The sequence below is a fragment of the Scardinius erythrophthalmus genome, assembly GCF_964197995.2.
Source record: "Scardinius erythrophthalmus genome assembly, chromosome: 17".
Taxonomy (NCBI): domain Eukaryota; kingdom Metazoa; phylum Chordata; class Actinopteri; order Cypriniformes; family Leuciscidae; genus Scardinius; species Scardinius erythrophthalmus.
The window spans coordinates 25742060-25764666 of record NC_138237.1 but is presented as its reverse complement, the minus strand read 5'-3'; the positions used below and the strand labels follow the sequence as shown (position 1 = coordinate 25764666).

The window sequence follows — 22607 nt, the reverse complement described above, 5'->3', positions numbered from 1 at the left end:
CCGGATAAGCGGAAGAAGATGGATGGATGGATGGATAGATGGATAGATCCCTCTTCATCATTCAAACTGAGAAACAATCCTGAAAGATTGCAATCATGTTACAAAGAAGCTTTAGATAACATCCAGGAGCTGAAGGCATTAGGGGATCTGCCTGAGTTTATAGTGGACATTAGTGGTGGTAGTCAGGATGTAGTTCAGCTGATGATTCAAAATCCTATGGTGTGGCACAAAAGCTGCAGAAATGCGATTGATAAACAAAAAGTTGAGAGAGCAAGAAAAAGAAAAAAGCATGAAGAGTCTGTGAGTCCAGTAAAAACATGGCGCATGAGTGACAAGTCCACCACACTCGCTTTACCCAGACCCTCAACATCATCATGTGAACCATTTGATAAACTGTGTCTCTTCTGTGGTGAAGAGGGCAAAAAAAAGGAACTGAGGAGGGCTGCCACCCTTGGCTTGGATAGAAAAGTGAAAGAATGTGCTCAGGTGGTGGGTGACAGGCATCTATTGGCTGAACTAGCTGCTGGTGACATGGTTGCTATTAATGCTGTTTATCATCGTGCATGCCTGACTAGGCTCTATAGAAAAGCAGAAACTGTTGGATGTGACTCAACTGAAAGTAATGCAACTCAGGTCATCAGAGCACATGTCCTCAATGAGTTGCTCGAATACATCGAGGACTATCGTTGCTCAGGGGAATCACTGGCAATGTCTGACTTGACAGCCCTCTATGACGAGCGCATTGCTGATCTTGGATTTCCAAGCATCAAATGCAACACCACACGCCTTCGGAAGGATATTGAACGCCTGATTCCTGACATCAGATCAGTACAAATAAATCGTGTCTGGTCCGTTGTATTTGATAATGACCTGAGCAAAGCTGTTGCTAACATGAAAAACAACACTTCTACCGATGTCTCCATCATCTTCAAAGCAGCCAAAATCCTTCGGCAAGAGTATCTCCCCATGAAGCATGCTTTTACAGGTGCCTTCTCAACTTCCTGTGAAGCTGATTCTATCCCTCCCATGCTGAGATCGTTCTTATACATGCTTCTTGATGGATCAGGTATTGATCAGCCACCTCCTGGACCTGAGAAGTTCCAGGCTGCAACATCCATTGGGCAGCAAATAATTTTCAACTCTGTAAGATGCAGATCCAAGAAACATGGCAGTGTTCCTCGTCACATAAGAGAGAGGGAAACACCAGCTTCGCTATATCTGGCAATGAAACTACACCAGCAAAGTGGTAGTAGATATCTGGTGGAGGCCATGCATAAAAGAGGAATGTGTGTCATATGACCGCTTGAAAACATTTAGCATAGATATAGCGAATTAAGTGATCAGTCACTAGGAGCAGATTGGTGTCGTGGTCCCACCTCAGGCAGTCCACTGAATAAAACGGCCGATTTTGTCAAATAGGGTGTCAAATTTCGTTCAACCTACCCTCCATTAGATGGCAGACATGTCATACTTCATCCGCGACTCAAAAAAACATCATGCTTCTATACAAAATCTTCGAGCTAGAGTGCATTGAATCAGTGCGAACAAAAGCGGAGCTAGTGTGCGAGTGAGCCATTTTATCAGAGCAATATTGTCAACGTCAGCGAGTATTTGCATTAGATTATTATTATTATTATTATATCTAATGGCATCAATAAAGCTTACCCACAATGAAGTGTTGGGTCTTCTATTCGTGGACCCTGATTATGAAGGGGAATATCTGCCTGATTCTGAAAGTGAAAGTATAGCCCTACACCAAGCACAAACGGTGAATCCTTTGCCCAATTTAGATGGTCCTTTACCCAATGTCAGTGGTGGGAACAATGTTTCTCGGGGTCGGAGTGTTCATCGCGATGTTAGCAGGCGTGTTAGTGTTGTGGGGAACGAGGCGGGAGATTTTTACCGCATGTGCCTCTCCACAATCGCGGCGACAGTATTGTGGTGGAGACTTTGTTTGTCTAATGCCACTGGGTATGTTAGACGAGGTCGAAGTATTCATAGGACAGTTAGGGGGCAACGTGGAGGCAGGGTGGGGAGTCGCAATGACAATGACAGTAGTCCGAGCTGTGCACACTCGGCGCGCACGCGAGGCAGATCTGGCCGCGCTGCTCCCAGCAGGAGCAGAGACGGTGTGACACGGGGCAGAGGGGCTATTATGCATAGTCTATCGCAAGCTGATGGGAATGCCGGCTTTTGAGTACTTGGCCAATGAGGATGATTTACTATATGTAGTAAATAGAAAATCTCTACAGCAAAAGGCCAACCGCTACTTGCATTCGGTTTGTTTCTACCATTTATTAGTAATGATTTACACAGTTTGTTTACTACTTACTATTTACCTGAGCATTCAATATTGTGCAATATAGCATAAAAGAAGGTGAGGGACATTTTGAGGGGAAAGAAGTGCTGCATTTGATCTTTTTATCATTTAAACGTGACTTTTCATGAAAATTCTATAATCCAAGATGGCCGCCACCATAATGATGTCATAATATGCAAATTAGATGGGAAAATGTAATCCCTACATACACTTTGGGTCATCCTTAATATTTCTCTAATTTACAGAAAGTCTCTATCTTTTATCACTTTTAAGATATAGCCTTTTGAAATTAAGATGTCAAAATCGAACATTTTTCGGAAAAAAACTCGAAACCCGAAACACTGTGTGTTTGGCATGTGTTTTTTAATAAAAAATTGCATACTTCACCTCCAATTGTCATGGTAAGGACAACATTATTGTTTTTTAGTCTTGGAACCTATTTTATTGGACTCCTTGACCCCAAAAATTTACACGTTGATACCAAATTTGTCATTATAGCTATAACAGAAGCAAAGATATGGGCCTCTCAAGTATGGTCGGGGGCCATTTTTAAAAAATGTGCATATATAAGATACAAAATGTGATCTCACGTGTGTCTTAGGATAAATTTATTTCTATGGCCCTAAGGTACTTCCATACCAAAGGGGACCTTTGCATCATGACTTGAAGTCAAAAGTCACTTAACCTTCCTACTATATGGCAAGAATTAATTTCTACTAATTTCCTTGTTATTCAGAAAAAAATACAACATATTCCACTATGGGAATTAAAAGGGCAACCCTTAAGGTAGCCAATGATGTGCTGTTTTTAAAGGTGACATATTATGCCCCTTTTCACAAGATGTAATATAAATCTTTGGTGTCCCCAGAATGTGTCTGTGAAATTTCAACTCAAAGTACCCCCCAGATCATTTATTATAGCTTGTAAAATTTGCCCCTTTTTGGGTGTGAACAAACAAACAAAAGCCGTTTTTGTGTGTCCCTTTAAATGCAAATGAGCTGCTGCTCCCCGCCCCTGTTCAGAAGAGGGTCGATCCTTTACACAAGCTTCGGATACTCCGGCAATAACAAAACACGCAAATCTCACTCATCTTAAGTCTAAAAAAAACCCAGTAGCGGAGTGCAGCCTGACGGAGAGACTCAGGAAGAGGCTGCAACTTTTAGACTGAACCTGGACGTTTCTGAATGGTTAGTGGATACATTTATGTAGTTGTTGTTGTTTTGGAGTTACATTGGCAGCACTGTGGGTGGAAACGTGCAGATTAAGGGGCGGTAATATTATAATAAGATCCCCTTCCTACGTCAGAAGTGGAGCAAAATCTGATTGGCTTATTTATTTATTTTGCAGGGAAAGGCTTACCAAAACAAAGTTACTGGGTCACTTTTCACGTTTTCTGGGTTGGTAGACGCACCACTGGGGACCCGATTAAAGCACTTAAACACGGAAAAAGTCAGCTTTTCATGAAATGTCCCCTTTAAGTAACATGACCCTGTCCCATTGTCCCCTGTCAACGACGTAATATCCGCGTTATCCCTGGTTTCCGCTCGTACTGCCATAGTAACCATGGCGACAGATGTGGACAATGGCGTTACGTCTAGCGGCACGCTCACGCTGTTGTTGTTTTGTTCAAACATTATGGACCATGGCAAACAGACTTTGGGACAAAAGGAGAACTAAAACGAGGATAATATCAGCGTGGCGTTTTCGAGATGCCGAGAGCTCCACGTCCGTGATAAACTTCGACTTGACAGAGACGCGCAAATGTAGAGGTGAGCAAATGTACATAAAACTCATCAATGTTATATAGCTCCATAATTCCGCTTACGCGTCATCGATATACGCCTTTGTTATTTGTAAGAGGTTAGCGACCCCTAGCAGTGAAAAAAACATATTGTAGCTTTAACCTCATTTCTAAACTTCTATGGTAAGTAAATTAGATATTTTTATTCACAAATCAACTTTGTCTAACATAGTTTTACTGTAAATTGAGAAAATATCAATGTTTTCATATGGCAACGCTGTACCACTACGGAAAAATAGGTTTGTTGCCCTACGGCAACACTGTACCACAGTGCAATTGCAGTAGCCTAATGTATTTCCCCATTGGGATTTTTTTTTTATATACAGTATATATAGCAATAATAATATGATTGCAGTTACTTATTTATTTGAAGTGTTTTATTGTAGTATAGTTGTATTTATGTATAAATGACAAAATTATTTAGGCCTATTCTTTTCAGAAAATTAATACAGCAACATTTTACGGTAAGGGCAATAGGAAGAGTGCAGATTTAGCTCTTCAATGTGATGAGAGTGAGGATGAGTTAGCCATTTTGAAGGTTAAATGATAGGGATCTACTTATTTTTGGTTTGCATGAATAGAAAAGAAAATCATAATTTTATAGATTTTTATTTGTATCTTTTTTACCATTTTTTGCATTGTGGTAAATGGCAACATTTCCCTAAGTAGCCCCAGAAGGGTCAACAGCATTCTCACACGTCCTTCAAAATAAAAGTCTCTCATCAAAAGAAAAGAAAATCATAATTTTATAGATTTTCTTTTTTTTTGCATTGTGGTAAATGGCAACGTTTCCCTAAGTAGCCCCAGAAGGGTCAACAGCATTCACACACGTCTTTCAAAATAAAAGTCTCTCATCAAAAGAAAAGAAAATTAGAATTATGTTTATTGTTGACTGCACAACGGTCTTGCGACCCACTTTTAGGTCATGACCCACCAGTTGAGAAAAACTGTTTGGTCACTACCTCCTGAAAGACAAATATGGACAGTTTAAATTCAGTGGGAAATTACTATTAACAGACACAGGTGAAAATGAAATTATTTTATTTGAAGTATAAAGGAAGCGGAGATGTGCATGTCTTGAAAGGCATTTTTCTCGCTTATCTTCACTTGCCTTTAAAACAGACCTGGTCTGACAGAGCTGTTCTCCCTAAGGGAAGATATTTTTATTCACTAGTAAAGTTGTATGATTACAAGCAGCAAATAGAAGCAAAGTCATATGAAATTTAACATTGTTATTGAGAAAACTGCTGAAAATTATTTGTTAAAAAATTATTAAAATTATTATTATCCTATATATATATATATATATATATATACATACAGTATATATATATATATATATATATATATATATATATATATATATATATATATATATATATATATACATACAGTATCTCACAAAAGTGAGTACATCCCTCACATTTTTGTAAATATTTTATTATATCTTTTCATTGGACAACACTGAAGAAATGACACTTTGCTACAATGTAAAGTAGTGAGTGTACAGCTTGTATAACAGTGTAAATTTGCTGTCCCCTCAAAATAACTCAACACAAACCGCTGTCTAAACCGCTGGCAACAAAAGTGAGTACACCCCTAAGTCAAAATGTCCAAATTGGGCCAAATTAGCCATTTTCCCTCCCCGGTGTCATGTGACTCGTTAATGTTACAAAGTCTCAGGTGTGAATGGGGAGCAGGTGTGTTAAAGGAATACTTCACCTCTGGAAATATGAATGTGTATTTAAAATGGGTCATTTATGTAGAAGAAATGTGAAATTATTTTTGAATTTGGAGCTTTCTAGACTGAGAAAAGCCAGAAAATGTATTTTTGGCTTATGTGGATGAAAGACAACAACTCCCAGAATGCACTTGCTTCGCTGCTCTAGGAGGCCACTCCCAAGCCACGCCTACCGGTAAGAGAGTGCAGTTAAACAACAAGGCTTAGCTACTAGTGAGTCTCCGTGACGAGTCTGCCCGGGATTTCGAGATCGCCCAAAATGTCCGGGATTCGGCTTTTGCTTTCTACAGTCGCCATTCATTATGTTTACTGTGGCGAGCAGGACGAGGCTAGGGCTGCGGGAGAACGACACGAGGCCGGTGGCATCATTACTGATGAGCGACACCGGTGAGACGCACCGGTCTCGAATCTCTCACGGAGGAGCAGGAATTTTCTTAGCAATGTTAAAACGCACATCAACCGATCACTTGTTTAGCGTTCATGTAAACACTACATTCAGATTCACCAATCGGAATGAATTCAGTTAGATTGAAACAAAAGGTGTGCATGTAAACAATGAATGGTGACTGCAGAAAGCAAAAGCAGAATCCCGGACATTTTGGACGATCTCGACGGCCATATCCGGGAAAAAGAGGATGGTAACTCCTACTACTCAGCTTTCTCCTACTACTCAGCTTTCTCCACAGAACAAGAGCCCGTTAGCTTAGCTTCCAAAAAAAGATGGCTGACACTATGTGTACATTCTGTGAGTGAGATCCCACCCTCTATGGGTGGGTTGAAAACATGCGGGACAGCCCCTACTACTGGCTGTAGTCTTTAGCCTCTGGCCAAAAAATCCTCCGATGACGCAAATACAAAGCTTAATGCTAAATCCTGAAGTTTCCCTTTAAGTTTGGTGTTATCGCTCTCACACTCTCTCATACAGGTCACTGGAAGTTCAACATGGCACCTCATGGCAAAGAACTCTCTGAGGATCTGAAAAAAGAATTGTTGCTCAACATAAATGTTCTTATAGGCATATTTTCTAAATTTTCTTATTAGAAGATTGCCAACACCCTGAAACTGAGCTGCAGCACGGTGACCAAGACCATACAGCGGTTTAACAGGACAGGTTCCACTCAGAACAGGCCTCGCCATGGTCGACCAAAGAAGTTGAGTGCACGTGCTCAGCATCATATCCAGAGGTTGGCTTTGCAAAATAGATGTATGAGTGCTGCCAGCATTGCTACAGAGGTTGAAGGGGTGGGGGGTCAGCCTGTCAGTGCTCAGACCATACTGCATTAAATTGATCTGCAGAAGGAAGCCTCTTCTAAAGATGATGCACAAGAAAGCCCCCAAACAGTTTGCTGAAGACAACCAGACTAAGGACATGGATTACTGGAACCATGTCCTGTGGTCTGATGAGACCAAGATAAGCTTATTTGGTTCAGATGGTGTCAAGCATGGTGGTGGGAGAGTCATGGTCTGGGGCTGCATGAGTGCTGCTGGTACTGAGGAGCTACAGTTCAATGAGGGAACCATGAATGCCAACATGTACTGTGACATTATGAAGCAGAGCAAGGAAACTGGGCCGCAGGGCAGTATTCCAACATGATAACGACCCCAAACAGAAGCTGAGGGTGAAGGTGATGGACTGGCCAAGCATGTCTCCAGACCTAAACCCTATTGAGCACATGTGGGGCATCCTCAAACGGAAGGTGGAGGAGCGCAAGGTCTCTAACTCTAACATCCAGTAGCTCCGTGAAGTCGTCATGAAGGAGTGGAAGAGGACTCCAGTGACAACCTGTGAAGCTCTGGTGAACTCCATGCCCAGGAGGGTTAAGGCAGTGCTGGAAAATAATGGTGGCCACACAAAATATTGACACTTTGGGCCCAATTTGGACATTTTGACTTAGGGGTGTACTCACTTTTGTTGCCAGCGGTTTAGACAGCGGTTAGTGTTGAGTTATTTTGAGGGGACAGCAAATTTACACTGTTATACAAGCTGTACACTCACTACTTTACATTGTAGCAAAGTGTAATTTAGATATAATAAAATATTTACAAAAATGTGAGGGGTGTACTCACTTTTGTGCAACGCATTCTCATCCTCGGGCGTCATATACTGACGCTTTTGACATTTCGTCTACATCGAACACACATGGCACCCTTTAGCGTCAATATGAGACGCACAGAGCTTTGTTCGGTTATGGGTAGGTTTAGGTCTGGTGTAGGGTTAGGGTTAGACCGCTAGGAGGCGCCTTCTGGCCCATATCTATCTGCGTCTCATATTGGCGCTAAAGGTGCCATGTGCGTTCGATGTAGACGAAATGTCAAAAGCGTCAGTATATGACGCCTTGGGATGAGAACGGGCTGCTTTTGTGAGATACTATATATATATATATATATATATATATTACAAAGAGATACAATATATATAATATCTCACCTAATCAAGGCTCTATGATCAGGAACTGCCACCTGCAGAAGACAAAATAAGTCTTTTACTAAGTCGCTAGTCATTCAATATTAGGAGTGAATACAGTAAAGCATGTTAACCTACCAAGTGTGGCTTGTTAATGGTGAATGTCTCTTGATCGTATATTATCATGCCACCAAATCCTTTAGGGTTCTCCACACTTTGGACAGGGGTCTAAATTTACAGTTTTATTTGTTAATGTCATGTAAATATAAAACATTAAATAAAATGCAAAGTTACAAAAGAAGTACGATAGAAATCCAAATTATGATTTAATTGTGAGTTATTCACAGGCCCCTGATTAAGAACACATAGGGCCCTGAGGCTATAGCAAACCCAAGGGCCCCCTTCATTGTAGCCTATCTTGGTGCCACATAATTTTCTACCACAGGAATAATTGGTATTTTAAAAAAAACAATCAAAGCAAACAGGTGTCCAGACACAGCAACAACTTTTGTGCATACAAGGAGTTTCCTTTAAGTAGTTTTATCATTAGTCTTCATGCTGGCCCTAGAAGAGGAGAATCAGGGCTGGACTGGGGATACATTTCAGCCCATCTGGCTTACATGTTTCCCCATTAATGTTTTAATAGGTTTAGGTACAGTGGCCGAGAAAGCTCAACGCTCTGCAACTGAAGAAAACACATGCAAATAGAAAAAAAAACAGCAGCAAATGAAGAAAACATCTTTATCAATTTGACAACACTTGTGCTGTTAATACTCACAACGCAACCAAATACAGAAACACACTTCATCAGGCATCAGGATGAAATATAATTAAATAAAATTATATAAATATAATTAAAATAAACTATATTCTTGAATATACTGCAGATGTGTTAAATGATAATAATATTGCAGGCTCTTCATTTCTGAATTAATATTTTACTTTATTTTAGTTTATTACTACTGAACATATCTACAGAGAAGAAAAAGGTCATAGCTTCATCCTACATTAATGGGATCCAGGCTAAAAAGCTTATAAATTGATCCTATAGTTGCCCTAATGAAAAGTAACCATATTCTTGTATACAATCCAGAGTTTTATTACATTACCTCATTGCCATGGTTTCTATAATAATAACAACATTATTATTAATAAGGAGTGTAACGATTGCCAGATCTGTTATATTTTTTAAAAATAATGATTTCTACCATTTTGCTGACTTCATATAAAAACATGAACCATTTCACAAACAATCACTGTACTGTAAAAGTTCAAGTACCTTGATTTGACGCACTGTGGGTGGATGGGGGTAACTGAATTTCAAACCCTGCAGACAAATGCAAATGAAACACATGTTGTAGTTAGCAGGACCTAAATTCAGAGTGAGAACTGCAAGGAAGTTAAAATGCAGTTAAGACTTAAAAAACCACGTTGCTCAAGTAATAATTATTATAATATTAGCCTATTTAATTTATCATATGCGATGGCGATAGCTTGTGCATCGGGCCTTGTGGGTTTCCAACCTTCAGTTTTCAGACCAGAACTTAAACCATTCCACCACAAGTTGAAAAAAAAGCATGTTTGATACCACATGTGCTATAAAGTAATATTCAAGTGGTCAATATTTAAGACCTTGAAGGATGAACAAGTGTCCAAGAAACAATAAAAGAATCAAACAAATTTGCAAACTAAATAATAACGACAGTAAACATAAGATTTTGCCAGATTGAACACACACGTAACATGCGGCGTAGAAAAGCCACAAGGCAACAGCTCCATTTTGCTTTCTGCAGTCACCTAAACGTAGCGCTGCTTTCATTGTCACATACAATAAAAGCTTCAATATTATCAATATCTGCTTTATTAGTAAAAATGGAATAATAAAATGGATTTTGATGGAAATACTAACTATTTCGTAAGCGATATTTATACATACCATGACAACGGTGCTGTTTCACAAATCACGCCAAGAAAGTGCGCCGCCTAACGAAGGTCCTCCAAAGACTAATAAAACACTAATAAAAAATACAGGACTAGCAAATAAAAAATAATCCTTATACTACTTTTTAAATTATACAAATATTATTCCTTAATCATACATTTTTTAAGTCACAAATATGTATTGAAATAACTAGCCTAATATTGTCTAATAGTGTAACAACACATTTATTACATGCCTATTACAGGTACAATAAAGAAATGAATAAAAGCTGTATGTTTAATTTAATCAAACTTATCTGTGATTCGTCTTCGGTGTCAATTCCAGTCAGTCCAACCACAGTTTGCTGCTGTTTTATGTCTTTTCTTCTTGAACTCAATGAGGAAAGAGGCTTCAATCCTTTAGTTGGTCTTCAAGGGTCTTCTGAAGGTTCTTCCATTATGTTTGGTCTCAAGATCACCGTGACAAATGTGAACATTGTAAAAAATAAATGATTGATTGGTCCATGAAATGCATCTGTGGTGGTTGTCTAGCTGTAAATGAAACTGACAAGCCCGCAAAAACACAGGATGCAGGATGCCCTGATCAGCAAAACTAAAACCCATTGCACAACCCACTGCGAATGACCAAGCAAACAACATCTGAACAGTTACTTCTGATAGGTTCCCAATAACACTTATCATGTTATTGATTGCCTTATAACAGCAAATGGAGGATTAACTGTAGGTTTATTACATTATAATTATTTCAGTTTAACAGCTAAACCCATTTTAAACATTTCATTTCAAGCAGAGGCTGAAACTGAAATTACTATATTTTGTATCATTTCCTTCTGAGAATTGACTAGATATAATTTTTCAATTCTCTATTGTCTTACATGAGAAGGGTAAATACAAAGGCCTTTTTAACTTTAATATGACTTTAGAAAAAAAATTAAGAAAATAAAGTGCCACTCAGGAATTCTGACTTATTTGCTAGACTGTTTCTTTCCTGAAACATTGTGTCTTTCGAACAGTCCAACATTAAAGTGAAACTGAAAGTCTGATTCTGCCCCAAGAGTCAATAAGAACATGGTAACAAACCATTTTTGGCTTGTTTAAGTGTAATATGTTAAATTCTAACATAAATTTAGCTATAACGCTTGCATGTAAAAAGCAATTAACAACAGGGTATGTGGTTTCAAGACAACATTTTTAAGACATATAGTGTCTCAATACTGGCATATGGTCTTGCTACACACACAAAGTAGGGATTCCCCCTATAACCAATGAAATGCATATTTTATTGCATAGTTTTTAGTGCAAATGAACCAAAACTATCAAAATAAGATATGCTCCAGGCTGAGGATATACACATGATGTTATTCACTTTTTTAGTTTTTGAGCAGTCAAATGAGTTTAAAGTCCGCGTCAACCGGAAGTTGCAAATGACTTTTCTCCAGTGTTGTGACGTATTACCCAGTGAAACGGAATATTGAACAGAGGGCAGGGTTTTACTCTAGCGCTCCTCCTCTCCATCTCTGCTCATAACAGACTAACCATAGACATCATATAGGATGTCTATGAGACTAAAGGTTTGAGGGGAGTGGTTAAGCGTTTCCCAAACCAAGTCCTCAAACCTACGTCATCAGGGAAGTTCTTCCAATGCAGAGGGGAGGGGCATTTTCAGATTTTGATTAAAGATTACGAAGCCAAAACATTTTTTTGTGTGGATTGACTTGCATGGATGAATTGTTTACCACAAAACGATCAATTTAGGAAAACAAAGTCAATATGGTCAATTCTGATTTCATGTGGACTTTAATTAAATCCACTGATATCAATATAATTATCAGATAGTATGTTCTTAAAAATTTGCACATCTTATAAATTTCAAAAAGAATTTCTCATAAATTTTTAAAAACTAAGTTTTCATCCAACAGTTTTTTTCTGTAGTTTACTTAAAATTTGACATGTCATGCAATTTTTTTTATTTTAAGAAAAACAGAGGAAATGTAGTAATAAAAGTGTTATAACTTTTGTGCATTCACCAGTTAATAAAATTATTAATCAGATACAATATGATTTTAGTTAAAAATTTTCACACACCGTTTAATATGATTTCATTGAGCAGGGTCCTAATGGACACATGAATGCAATGAAAAGTTCACTGTTCTAAATCCCACTCAACATCTGATTGGCTGCGAACAGAAAAAATGACTCGATGCTTGAACGTGCACATTATGACGAAATCGATATAAAGTCTCTGAGCTGGCTCTTAATCAAGTATGAAAAATCAGAGATAGACATTAGCCCCCAGTTTCACAGAGTGGTTCGGGATTTTTGACATCGGACCTCATTTTTAAGTCAGCCTGGTTGTTATTCATCAGTGGAGACATTTTTTTTAAAAAATTATCCAGTCCTTATATTTGGATAGTTAGCCGATGCTAGGCTAGCGCGAGTCAAGGGTAGATGTTAGCCAGCCATTAAAAACCGTTTTACCCACTCCACAGTGCACCAAACGCAAATCAATTATAACACTAGACTATCGATGCAAATGTCCGTTGAGAGAATAATGTTAGAAATCAAACTTACCTTTCATCACATTGCATTAGTTATAATTTGTTCCCTGTAATCATAAGCCTTGTCTACAGCAGCAGCGGAGTGATATTTCCTAGGCAACCGAGTGAGCCGGTACACACATGTACTGCACTCACTGTAGTGCGCTTCGTTTACTTTTTGCCGCATTACTAACTGGAGCAAAGTAAAATTCCGCAGCTGCTGAGAAACTAGTTCCTTTGGGATCATTGAGATGAAAGGTAAGTTTGATTTCTAACATTATTCTCTCAACGTACATTTGCATCGATAGTCTAGTGTTATAATTGATTTGCGTTTGGTGCACTGTGGAGTGGGTAAAACGGTTTTTAATGGCTGGCTAACATCTACCCTTGACTCGCGCTAGCCTAGCATCGGCTAACTATCCAAATATAAGGACTGGATTATTTTTTAAAAAAAATGTCTCCACTGATGAATAACAACCAGGCTGACTTAAAAATGAGGCCCGATGTCAAAAATCCCGAACCACCCCTTTAAGTCTAATCCCAGACTAAAATGCATGTTTGAGCTGGTTTAACTGAAATCAACTTGCACTGACACATCTTTTGTCTCAAGATGCACACCAGTAATGTTTTTTTCTAAGGCATGTTTATTAAAGCTACTTAAATGTCCTAATTGAACTAAAGCCTAATCCTGGCTTAATCTAAGACCTGTCTGTGAAACCAGGCCTATGACCCTGACCTGTTTTATCTGATAAAAACAAATCATTCTGAATGGACCCTCTCCCAGTACCTCGTGGAAATGTTTATGTGCTGTAAACTGGAAGAGCACTACAGGTTTCAATAAGCTCTGTTCCAACTTAACAATAAGATCTTCACACACACTGGTAAACATTCATTTTATTAAAGACAATAAGATGGATAGAAAAAATGAGCAGTCTGTACGGTGTGCCACATCAGCTGTTAGAAACAACTTCTGATGCTTTGCCTTTTGCTTCTGCTTCTTTGTCTGCAACTTTTCTTTTTTTCCTGAAAATGAACAGTGAAAGTAAGAGACACAAAAACCACCATTATAATTAAATCAATTACATTCTGGTCCTGTTCTTTTCATTCTGTGAGGCTAAAACAAACTCTTTTCACAATCTGCACTGTGATCCTGAACAAACCTTTTTCCCTTGCCAATCTTTTTCTCGAAGAGCATGCGAGGCGTTGTGCGAATAGTTGACCGTCTGGGTGGTTTTGTCACGAGCTGACGTTTCAATTTCCTGTGTGGTGAAAAATGATAGTGTGACGTTTGATGGCGTGCTAGACATGCTTTATCTCCAAACCACAGTAATGAATAAGGAACTGACAGTAGACAGATTCTTGAAAGTGGTATAATGTGGTAAATAAATTGAAAACACACGCCTATAGTCTATTATATAACGGCGTAACCCCACCGTTTGATTTTCTTCAACCCGATCATGTAGTCAGGGACAGGACATCCAGCCTTCTTTATGACAGTAGCAATGCTGATCATAACAACAACAAAAAAGTGAGAAGTTATTGCATCATTTGCCATAAGAAAACTGATGCCCCTGAAATGTCAAATGATGATTTAACCTTGTAATAACTAGTTCAACAGTGCTGTTATTACCTGCGAAGGAGAGGCTTGTCATCCTCTGTGAAGAAAGTTATTGCCTTTCCTTTGTGTCCTGCTCTTCCTGTTCGCCCTACAAAGAAAACAAAGCCCAAAGCTTAGTATAATAAAGTTCCACAACATGAATTCATATCCTCTATTCAGACACACACCGATCCGGTGAATGTAGTCCACAGCAGTGGTAGGAAAGTCGTAGTTGATAACCAGGTTGATGCCCTTGAAGTCGATTCCACGAGCCAGCAGAGCCGTGCAGATCAGCACCCAGATCTTCCCCGAACGGAAACTGCTCACAACATTGTCCCTCTGATGAGAAACAAGGAGAAACATTACTTTTTATGTCATAAGAATGGTCATAAACTAAATAGAGAAATTAAAATGTATATATCCATAGGTAACTTTAACTTGAAGTTAAACTCAATGAAAAATAATTCTAAAGCATTTATTATTAATTTTAACATTTAGCAATACATTATTAAAATCAAAAGTTGTATCTGTTAACAGACCTGAGCTAACATGAACTAGCAGTAACAATAGGGCTGTCATGATTCCTCGATTAAATTCGAGTGCTGGATTTGACAAAATCCTAGATTGCAATTTACCGTCGATTAACCGGGAGAGCCGAATTCCACAGATAAGAATCAATGAAACGCATTATTTGACCTATAAAACTGCACGATATATAAAAACATTTAAAAATCATAATATAACAGTGCTATTGTGAAATTACAAAGGCCGTGATTCAATGAAATAAATATGCACTGCGGGTTTCAGAGTGAAGTGCAATGCTTTATTATTTACATGCTTGCAGGTTACGAGTTTCCTTCCAGCGTCTCCATTCACAGTAAATGCTCTCTGATGTCTCTGCATGCGCTGGAGTTTGGGTTTTCAATAACGTGCATTTGGAAACGCATATAAAGTCAGTCGTGCTTTGTGTTTCAAGTGTTGCACTGTTACAAGCATGGAGCAGCTCAGTAAAAGCTACACTGTGTAGGATTTTCTCCCATCTAGCGGTGAAATTGTTTATGAATACCAACTGAATATTACTTTCTAGCCCCTCCCATTCCGAGGGTGTTTTAACTCCTACGGTGGCCGTATTATTTCATATCTGCCGGCAATCGCGAGTAATCTCCCCCTCGCATTCGTCACGGTGCCACTGAGTGTAAAAACGCGAAAGGCGAAGCTTGAACTTCCAGGTATGTCCCTCTTTGGCTCATGTATTTTCAAGATGGAGGCGCAACATGGCTGCCGCCATTCAAGCGGCTCGCTCGTATGTATTCTAAACGGCAGATTCTACGCTTACGAGAATACTTGATTAGTTGGTAGAAGTAATTACACGTTAATGAGCACATATCATTTTGAAAGAACAAAGTGTTTTTTGCTAAGAATCAACTTAAAAAATTAAACAGTGTAGCTTTAACAAACTCCATCTCTGCATACGCTGTGTTTGGGTTGCTTATAACGTTCATCTGGGAACGCAACATGCGTCATTACAACAGATTTGTAATGTGAAGCTTTTATAAACCTATACCAACACAGGAGAATACATAAATATGTTTCTAAATATACAAATTGTTGTTCATTGTGATTTCAAAAGTTTAAACTCTCACTTTGGAGTTCGAAGTTTTGATGTCCACATATTCTTGTTCAAGAAATTACAGTGGCTATTCCTATTATAAAGAAGTGGCCAAATATTAAAGATTGCGTGAACATTTGAATTAAATGTTGTTTAGCCAAAGGATTTGATCATGCTGTAAAGTGTAAAAGCAATTACCAGGCCATTTGCGCCCTCTGCAGGCATTTATTATCATATGTAATGTGTAAAGTTGATTATGTTTACATTACATTATGTATTTTAACAGTGTTGTTCAATTATTAAACCATATGATTACTTGCTTTTGATACTTTATTTGAACCATCTGTTATTGCCTCATTGTTAATATATTATATTAAAGGGCCCCTATTATGGATTTTTGAAAATGACCTTTCATGTAGTGTGTAATAGCTCTAAGTGAATGAAAACATCCTGCAAAGCTTTAAATCTGAAAGTGCACCGTATATAAAGTTATTGTCTTTCAAAAGTAAGAGTCGACTCAAGAGTCAATGAAATTAATAGTTTTTCAAACGAGTCATAAGCCGTTTCGTTTTGACGTCAAGACGAAACATTAGCATATTGCCCGCCCACTTATTGCATGCGCAGAGACCAGGGAAAACCGGAACCTCAAACCAACAGCTGATTCCTGTGGATACTGGATAGCATCATGTCGAGAAGACGGCGCTGTGCTCTATAATGTGACGGTAAAGCCAGTTTTTTTTTTTTTTTTTCAATGCCTACGGATGAGCATGTGAAGAATCAGTGGTTAAAATTCATCTTTACCACGATATCACTGCAGAATTATCCTAAACTTTTGCTGTGTTCCCTTTATTTTACTGACGACTGCTTCTCAAACTCGGAGTTCAACGCAGGATTCGCAAACTGTTTTTACTCTTGAAAGATGGTGTTCAAAATACTTAGTTTTCAGTTTTGTATTGTGTAGGTCTCCTTCTAACTGGTTAACTCGCATTACTGTAGTCTTACTGAAATACTTCTGCTCATCAGTTTGTGGGCCACTATGACCTATAACTGTCTATTAATGCAGATTGTCTGTCGTTCTCACTACTTTGAGGAAAGATTAAGTATGGAGCAAGATTTGTTGCGTTTATGTTACATCAGTCATTCACGCTAGAGCTTGGCTAATGTGTTGCACTGTTATGGATACAGTTTCCACATGTTCATCACAATAAATTAGAAAAATACTCCGAAAATACATAAGTTCAAGTAAAATAATCGGTTTGTTGATGGACATGCACTTGTTAATGCTGATGGTGAGGAGTTGCAGCATCTCATAATGTACCTCAAATTGAGTAATGTATCACTGAGAAACACTGAGTCCTGCTCGAGTCGTCCTTGCAAGGGAGGTTCGGGTTGAATAACTAGTTCTTCCAATGCTTCATCATCAGACTCACATATGGTAAAATCAACATCATTGTTTGTTACTATCTTTAGTTTACGGTGTAGGAAGCCTCAAGACAAGCAGAGCTGACGTTATGTAGTGGGCGTTTTTTAAAGAAGGGATTTAGAGATTGATTCATCTGACGAGTCGTTTGAGAATCATTGAAAATGTGGTGATGTGCAAATGTATATTATGAGGAAATTAAACAGTTTTTTGACCTTTGATGCATGTAAACCTGTAGAAGACTCCAAAACAACATTAGGAAACTTTAAAATAGCATAATGGGGCACTTTAAGTCATTTTTTAAGCCAAATGTCAAAATAATCGATTACCAAAAAAACAGTTAGTGACAGCCCTAGGTAACACTTTATTTTATAGTGTCCCTGTTACATGTACTTCCTATAGAAGTAACAGCAAATTATGCATAATTAATGTTAACATTTTAATAAATTAATAATAATGCCTTTATTTGAATGAAAATCTGGTTCGGTTTAATCACCTGCTGTTGTGTACGATCCGCATGGATCACGTCCACGTTTATCCCCTCGTACACCAGCTCGTGGAAGAGCTCTCGGGCACGGTCAATAGACTGAACAAAGATCAACACTGGCGGCAAAAAACCCTGAAAGGAAATTCTGTGAGGTTATGACGATTGTAGTGCTAAAAAAACACTTCTCCTTATGATGCCTCTGATGAAATTCAGGATCTTTATTTCTTTTTTGCTATGAGGTAAGACCTGATAGTTGCGCATCCAAATAACTGAAGTGAGAACTTCACTGACCTGCTTTATAAGGTTTCTCATGGCAAGTAGCTTTCCATTTTCTGAACCAACAAACAGCAGCTGCTGCTCCACAGTATCGACTGCAGAGTTTCTGTGGACGGAGACAATCAGGTACGCGTTTAATTCAACCCTACTAGTTTCATTTCAACATGTTGTTATTTATTGATGTATTTTGTCCTATCGCTGTCTTTACAAGCTTCCAACCAAAATAGTTAGAACTTTTACTACAAATAAGCATTAAAACTTCAGCTCGTAACTCAACGCAAATGACGTGATGTGTTTCGATACCTGGGTCCAATGTTGACAGACACGAGGTTGTCTAGGTTGAGTTTGCACCATTTCTCTACATCTATGGCAAAGGTTGCGCTGAAGAGAACCCGGCAGATTTTGGGAGAAGAGCAGGCCAAGAAGATGGTGGCGAGCTGCTCTCTGAAACCCCTCTTCCCATCCTCAAAGAGCTTATCAGACTCATCCACCACCAGCCACTCCACACTACAGACAGCAAACACACATTCATGCTAGAGAGGAAGCTACTGCTTTTCTGTGTTTGATGGTGAACTTGAAAAATCGACACACAGAATTAATACTTCATTGTATTTATCTTGAAGGGATTTACTTATACTAAACTACAGAATCACTCACCTACTTAAGTTGATCGCAGGAGGGTCTTGATTTAATAAATATATCAATCTGTTAGGAGTCGTAACCAATATATCTGGAAAACAAAATGATTAAAAAGGAAAATTATAAATATCTCAGCTAATGCTGTAAACTATATAGGAAGCACATTGACTTGCAGATGACTATAATAAAGGCTACAATTAACAACAAAGCCCAACTATTAAATTTAATTGTTATTTGTTTTTAGGCATAATCAAGAGTTATAATGATAGAAATAGAAATATAATTTCTATCAAGAGTTATAATGATAGAAATATACCATAAATATGAGAATTCATAGAGCCTGTGTGCCAAAACATACCAAATTTCTTAGCTGACTTGGGCCCATATTTTTTCACAGCATCAACTCCTTTATTGATCATGTGAACTCTGAAGCCCACTCCTTCTGACAGTTTGAGCAACTCTCTGTGAGTCTAGAGACAAAAAAAGATGAGAGAAGTCTTTATCGCAGTCAGTACATCAGTCAATACGTTTAAACAGTCAGCGACGTGTAGATTATTTGATGTGGCATACAGCAATTATTAACTTATTGAGCGTTTACCTGAGTGGCGAGCTCTCTGGTGGGGGAGATGATGAGGGCTCTGAAACCCTTGTTGAGGGGCTGGCGAAGGTGGGCCAGCAGGGGAAGACAGAAGGCCATAGTCTTACCAGAGCCTGTAGGAGCACATGCCAGGATGTCCCTTTTCTAAACCAAACAGATCAATGGAATCAAAACACTCAAATTAGGATCAGGAAAACAAACACATTTATATCTGACCCAACGGACACGTGTCATACATGCATCATGAGGGGAATGGACTGCATCTGAATGGGTGTGGGGGTTTGGAAACCCGCTGTCTTGATGTTTTGAATGACTCGCGGGTCCAGATCATACTCCTTCTGCAGCTCCTCAAAAGTGGAAACGGGATCTGGAATGTCTGTCCCGTGCACGTTAATCCGGTTCTGGTTACGTACCCGATTCACCTAAAATGCACACAGCCAGTTTAAAACAATAATGGGTTTTAATTTAATCATCATACGATCACATCAAATCAGTGGCATAGATCCTATAAGACACATCCTCTATTTGCGGGGGTAAAAAAAGTCCAATTATACTTGACAGATTTTTTATTAAAGATTTTTTTTATTTGTATTTATCTAGATTGGCTGGTATTGATATTGTTTTTATATATATATATATATATAAAATATTATATATATATGAAGAGTTCAGATGCAAAAGCCTCTAAGTGCCATCTGAAATTTTCTTCTAGAATGACCATTTTTATAAAGCTTGTATATTTAAGTTCAGTAATTTCACTTAAATGACAATTAATAGGTAATTTGCATTGCAATTTAAGTGAAATTATTAAACTTATATATATATATATATATATATAATTGTGATGTTCATTCCCCATATTTCACAAAGTAAATATTTCTCTACTCTACTATGTATAATAATAATACCGCTTCATTATTTAAAGCCACTGTTAAATGCAAATATAAAAATGAATATCCATTTTTAATACTGCACACTATAATGTTGTGATGTCTAAATTCACCTGTAGCATTTAAAAATGCTTTTAGATTTTAGTGTTTTCATTTATTTTGACAAAAGAGTATAACATTTTAATACTGTCCATATACTATGAAAATTATTATCATCGGTCAGAATTTTAATCAGCCGTATTAAACAAAAATATTCAACTGTGGCTGACCACAGAAGATTAATATTAACACATTATACCTTCTCCTGATGAAGCTGCTTTAATCTTTTCAAAGAGAGCTTGTCTTTCGACTCTTTCTTGGGGTCTTTCGCAGTGTCTTGCGATGACATCCACTGGATCCCCTCTTTTTCAGGTTCTGTGTCTGTTTCACAAAAAGAGAGAACTGTCGGAAAACCATAATAGACATGCTGGCAATCTGAAGAGATTGAAAGATGACTTGCCTTCAGATGTTCTCTTAGCTCCTTTCTTTTTCTTCCGTGCAGCCTTCACTGGCTCATCCACTTCAGTACGTTTCCGTTTACCAGAGGCCTGCTCTTCATCACTCCCTTCTTTCTCTTCTTCTTCACCGTCATCTTCACTCAGTCTGGACTCCAGAGAAGCATTCTCTTGTGTCTCTGTGCCAAAAAAGCTGGTTTCAGCCAGCTGTTGTGAGCTGTTCTTGCTCTGAGACTTCACTACCTGAGAAGAGAGTTACACAATAATTAATAGTGATCAAATGAACATGTTTATTTAGTACTGCAGTACAGTAACAACCAACATTCCTGTTTCTACTGGCTGTGCAACGCAGTAACCAAACTAATGACGTTTAAAATGTGGAAAATGTCCATTACTATCTCATACTACTTGTTAAAGCACTCTATTAGCGTTGTTTGGGTTCATTCGGATTAGCACTAGCACTTCCAGAGACATTCAATGGGAAATAGAAACACATGTTAGCCATGTGGCAGCATTTCAAGTCGAAATTTACGTATTTCTTTTGTTTTATAAAACAGCAGCCCAGCATACGTTACATTTATTATGTACTTTGCATCAAAACCTACCTTAAACCTCTCTGCATCTTTAGCAAACCTTTTCAGATCAAACTTTGCTCCAGACCCAAGCTTTCTAAACAAGTCTACGGCGTCCATTGATACAGTGAAAGACGTGAATAATCGATCTAGATTTAACTAACACGCTCTCGGTGTTCAACTATTACGCCTTTTTTGTTTCTTTAGTCTATCACAAGAGAGCGCTGTTTCCTTTTTTAAAGTTTTTTTAAACATCCATTTTTTTTGTAAATCTTAGATAAATTCCTGCATATTTTTTTCCTACATTTATTGTACAATTATAATAAATTTCAATGTAACAGGAATCAGTATCAACCAATAAATAAATAAACAAATGTAAGAATATGCATTTATTTATAAAAAAAAAAAGTTTTTTCATAACATAATACGTGAGTTCTTATTATCATAATAGTACAAAGATAAATTTAGCAGTATTAATACATATGTCTGTGTTTGTTTTACAATACTTTTGGGGGTAAAATTGTATGATCTTGTATCAAAATCATTGAACAGGTGATTTTGTTATTTTATACTCTTTGGAGATCCTCTTATCTAAAATTAGGCTAAACTTATGTTGCTGGGCACCAAAACAAAAGGTGTGTTGCAATACCCTGAAACGATTTTATTGTAATGACCGTCAAGAAGAGTGTGAGCAAAAGAGAGTTTAAACACAACATTCCAATGTAATAAATCATTAACTTAAATAAAACTCTTCCTATAACATGGAGGAAATAGAGTAGAGAGAACAACTTCTCATGTGATTGAGATAAGTACTATTACTCACTTCACTGTTTGTGTGACTCATTGTCTTCAAGTTGGTCACATCCAAAGGATAACTATTTCATGACCAAAGAATGACAACAGAGACATCACATGGTAATATTGGCTGTGGGGTATCCCATAAGACAACACAGAAGCACTCAAACCTGTACATGATCAAATGATATGAAACACTTGTCTGATTAGAATCCAGTTAGGTTCATATGCCACAGGTGTTGTAGGTGTGAAGCTAGGTGTGTGGATGTATATACAGGTTTTACTTCTGCTTTTTTTCCTCCAACAGATAACTTCACTTCCTGCTAGACAACGTAACACACAAAATCAGCCTGTTGTTTTTCTGGGTTTTAGCAGACAAGAACTCAATGAAGAGATGAACCTTTGTGAGTGAGTGAGTAAAATGTTTTACTTCTGTATATCAGTAGTACGGTTGGAGGCATGTTTGTAGTTTATTCTATTCTATTC

The 22607-nt window shown here is 38.0% G+C and overlaps 1 protein-coding gene and 1 long non-coding RNA gene across 2 annotated transcripts; both read right to left on the bottom strand.

Moving 5' to 3' along the window:
• Positions 1-4986: 4986 nt before the first annotated feature.
• On the bottom strand, positions 4987-10746 carry LOC308705894. Its single transcript, XR_014031980.1, has 6 exons — positions 10203-10746; positions 9546-9593; positions 8405-8494; positions 8291-8322; positions 5233-5268; positions 4987-5086 (listed from the first exon to the last, which is right to left on the bottom strand). It is a non-coding gene; the product is annotated as an uncharacterized lncRNA (long non-coding RNA).
• A 2877-nt stretch (positions 10747-13623) lies between these two features.
• Positions 13624-21539, bottom strand: ddx52 (DEAD (Asp-Glu-Ala-Asp) box polypeptide 52). Its single transcript, XM_081390264.1, has 15 exons — positions 21360-21539; positions 20760-20997; positions 20559-20680; positions 19607-19792; positions 19371-19514; positions 19131-19242; positions 18791-18863; positions 18437-18640; positions 18149-18239; positions 17867-17989; positions 14530-14680; positions 14375-14450; positions 14178-14249; positions 13905-14003; positions 13624-13767 (listed from the first exon to the last, which is right to left on the bottom strand). Exons 1-15 carry the CDS (start codon positions 21444-21446, stop codon positions 13695-13697), a joined length of 1851 nt encoding a protein of 616 aa, XP_081246390.1. The 5' UTR covers positions 21447-21539; the 3' UTR covers positions 13624-13694.
• Positions 21540-22607: the final 1068 nt, after the last annotated feature.